Here is a 1499-nt window from a genome sequence, read left to right as displayed (position 1 = left end):
TTTCACAAAAGAAAGTTTATTGTAGAATATTTTACATTCATTGATATACATATTTACATCCATTACAAAGATTAAATAAATATTTTTATAAAATCGATTAAGTTTCCTAAATCGTATCACCTCTTATATATGGCTTTATTCGGAATCGCAGCCTTTTAGGTTATGATGCCTCGATGCATCATTTTGTCTTTGCTTTGGAACAACATAAAAGATAAAACAATCATGATGCATCCGAGCAATGTTTCCAAACGCCTGTATAAGAATAATTAGAAATAATATTATATTTTGTCAATTTCAAAGACGGTACGATTTGGGATAGTTACAGTGCAGATAAACCTGTCGACAAAGGCTTCTGCTACGGTCTCAGCGGTTTGATTTGGCAGGGGTATACCCATGCAAAATTTAGTTAACTGATCTTGTAACGTAAGTATGTATTCGTTTCCTTTCTCGGTTTTAGATAGAGGTCCCACGATATCCATGGCTACCTTATCGAATGAAGATCCTGGCGTGTCAGTAATCATCATAGGTTGTTTGGTTTTTACTCGTACTAACTTTTTTAATTGACATTGCAAACATTGCTGTATGTAGCGTTGTACGTCAGATTTCAAATTTTCCCAATAGTATTTGTGTTTTATTCTATTATATGTTTTCGTAACACCTCTGTGTCCACCCGGACAGGTAAGCAGTGAATTTCTCCGATTATCGCGGAACGAAGGTCTTTTGGTGGATATTTAACTAGTCCGTTGCATATAATTAATTTGATCGGCGAATCTGCAAATGTTAATTGCAATACGGTTTTAATATTGCTCCAGGGTACATTATTAACATAATCCATTTTCGCGATGCTAAGAGTTTCTAAATTCCGGTTTTCTGCGGCAACCCGTAAGTCCTTGATTGCTGCAGAGATCTGAGTGAGAGTCATGGTTGGTCCCTCGCGTTGTCCGTCACTGATAGGCAAGGCTATGTGATAGTATTTCTTATATTTTACTGCTTTAGCTTCTCCTAAGGTAAGAGGATTCAAGCTTGGAATTTCGTTCCGTTCAAATAATTTTTGCGAACCCGAATCTAGTGGTTTCCCTTTGGTGTTTACAAAGTATGCGACGTTATCTTTACATAGGAATAGTAAATCACGACTATCAATTACGTTACTTTTAACTGTTTCACTGTTGGCGATGGTAGGTTTTACTCCCGAGTTTTTATTTCCGTTAGTTTCACTATCTTTTGATTCTTGATTTTCGTCTTTACTGCTTGCGTCGTCCTCATAGTCATTTTTCTTGTCTGGTGGATCGTTTCCGTTTTCTATTTCTTCAATTTCGTCTTCATTTTCCTGTGATTGTTGCAATAATTTTCCTTGGTGAATATTTTTATTTCTCGTTTGGCTTCTAGTTTGTATTCTATTAGAGAGGTCTTGTATTGGCGATTTTGTTGGTTCATTTACATCCTTTTGCATAGTCGAGGGAGAGTCTAAACCTTCTTCAGCCTGGTTGTCATTGATCGGT

At 36.4% G+C, this 1499-nt stretch overlaps 1 protein-coding gene across 1 annotated transcript in view; it reads right to left on the bottom strand.

The window, feature by feature from the left end:
• Positions 1-336: 336 nt before the first annotated feature.
• Positions 337-1499, bottom strand: part of LOC108768539 (uncharacterized) — a gene marked incomplete at its 3' end in the record, with an annotated part of 2044 nt that continues 881 nt past the window's right edge. The window contains exons 2-3 of the mRNA XM_018519001.1: positions 659-1480; positions 337-578 (exon numbers count right to left, since the gene is read on the bottom strand). Of these exons, the coding sequence (XP_018374503.1) occupies positions 337-578; positions 659-1480 (1064 nt within the window). The remainder of the gene's footprint in view (positions 579-658; positions 1481-1499) is intronic.

This window comes from Trachymyrmex cornetzi, unplaced genomic scaffold (genome assembly GCF_001594075.2).
Source record: "Trachymyrmex cornetzi isolate Tcor2-1 unplaced genomic scaffold, Tcor1.1 scaffold804, whole genome shotgun sequence".
Lineage (NCBI taxonomy): Eukaryota > Metazoa > Arthropoda > Insecta > Hymenoptera > Formicidae > Trachymyrmex > Trachymyrmex cornetzi.
This window is presented reverse-complemented; position numbering and strand designations above follow the sequence as displayed.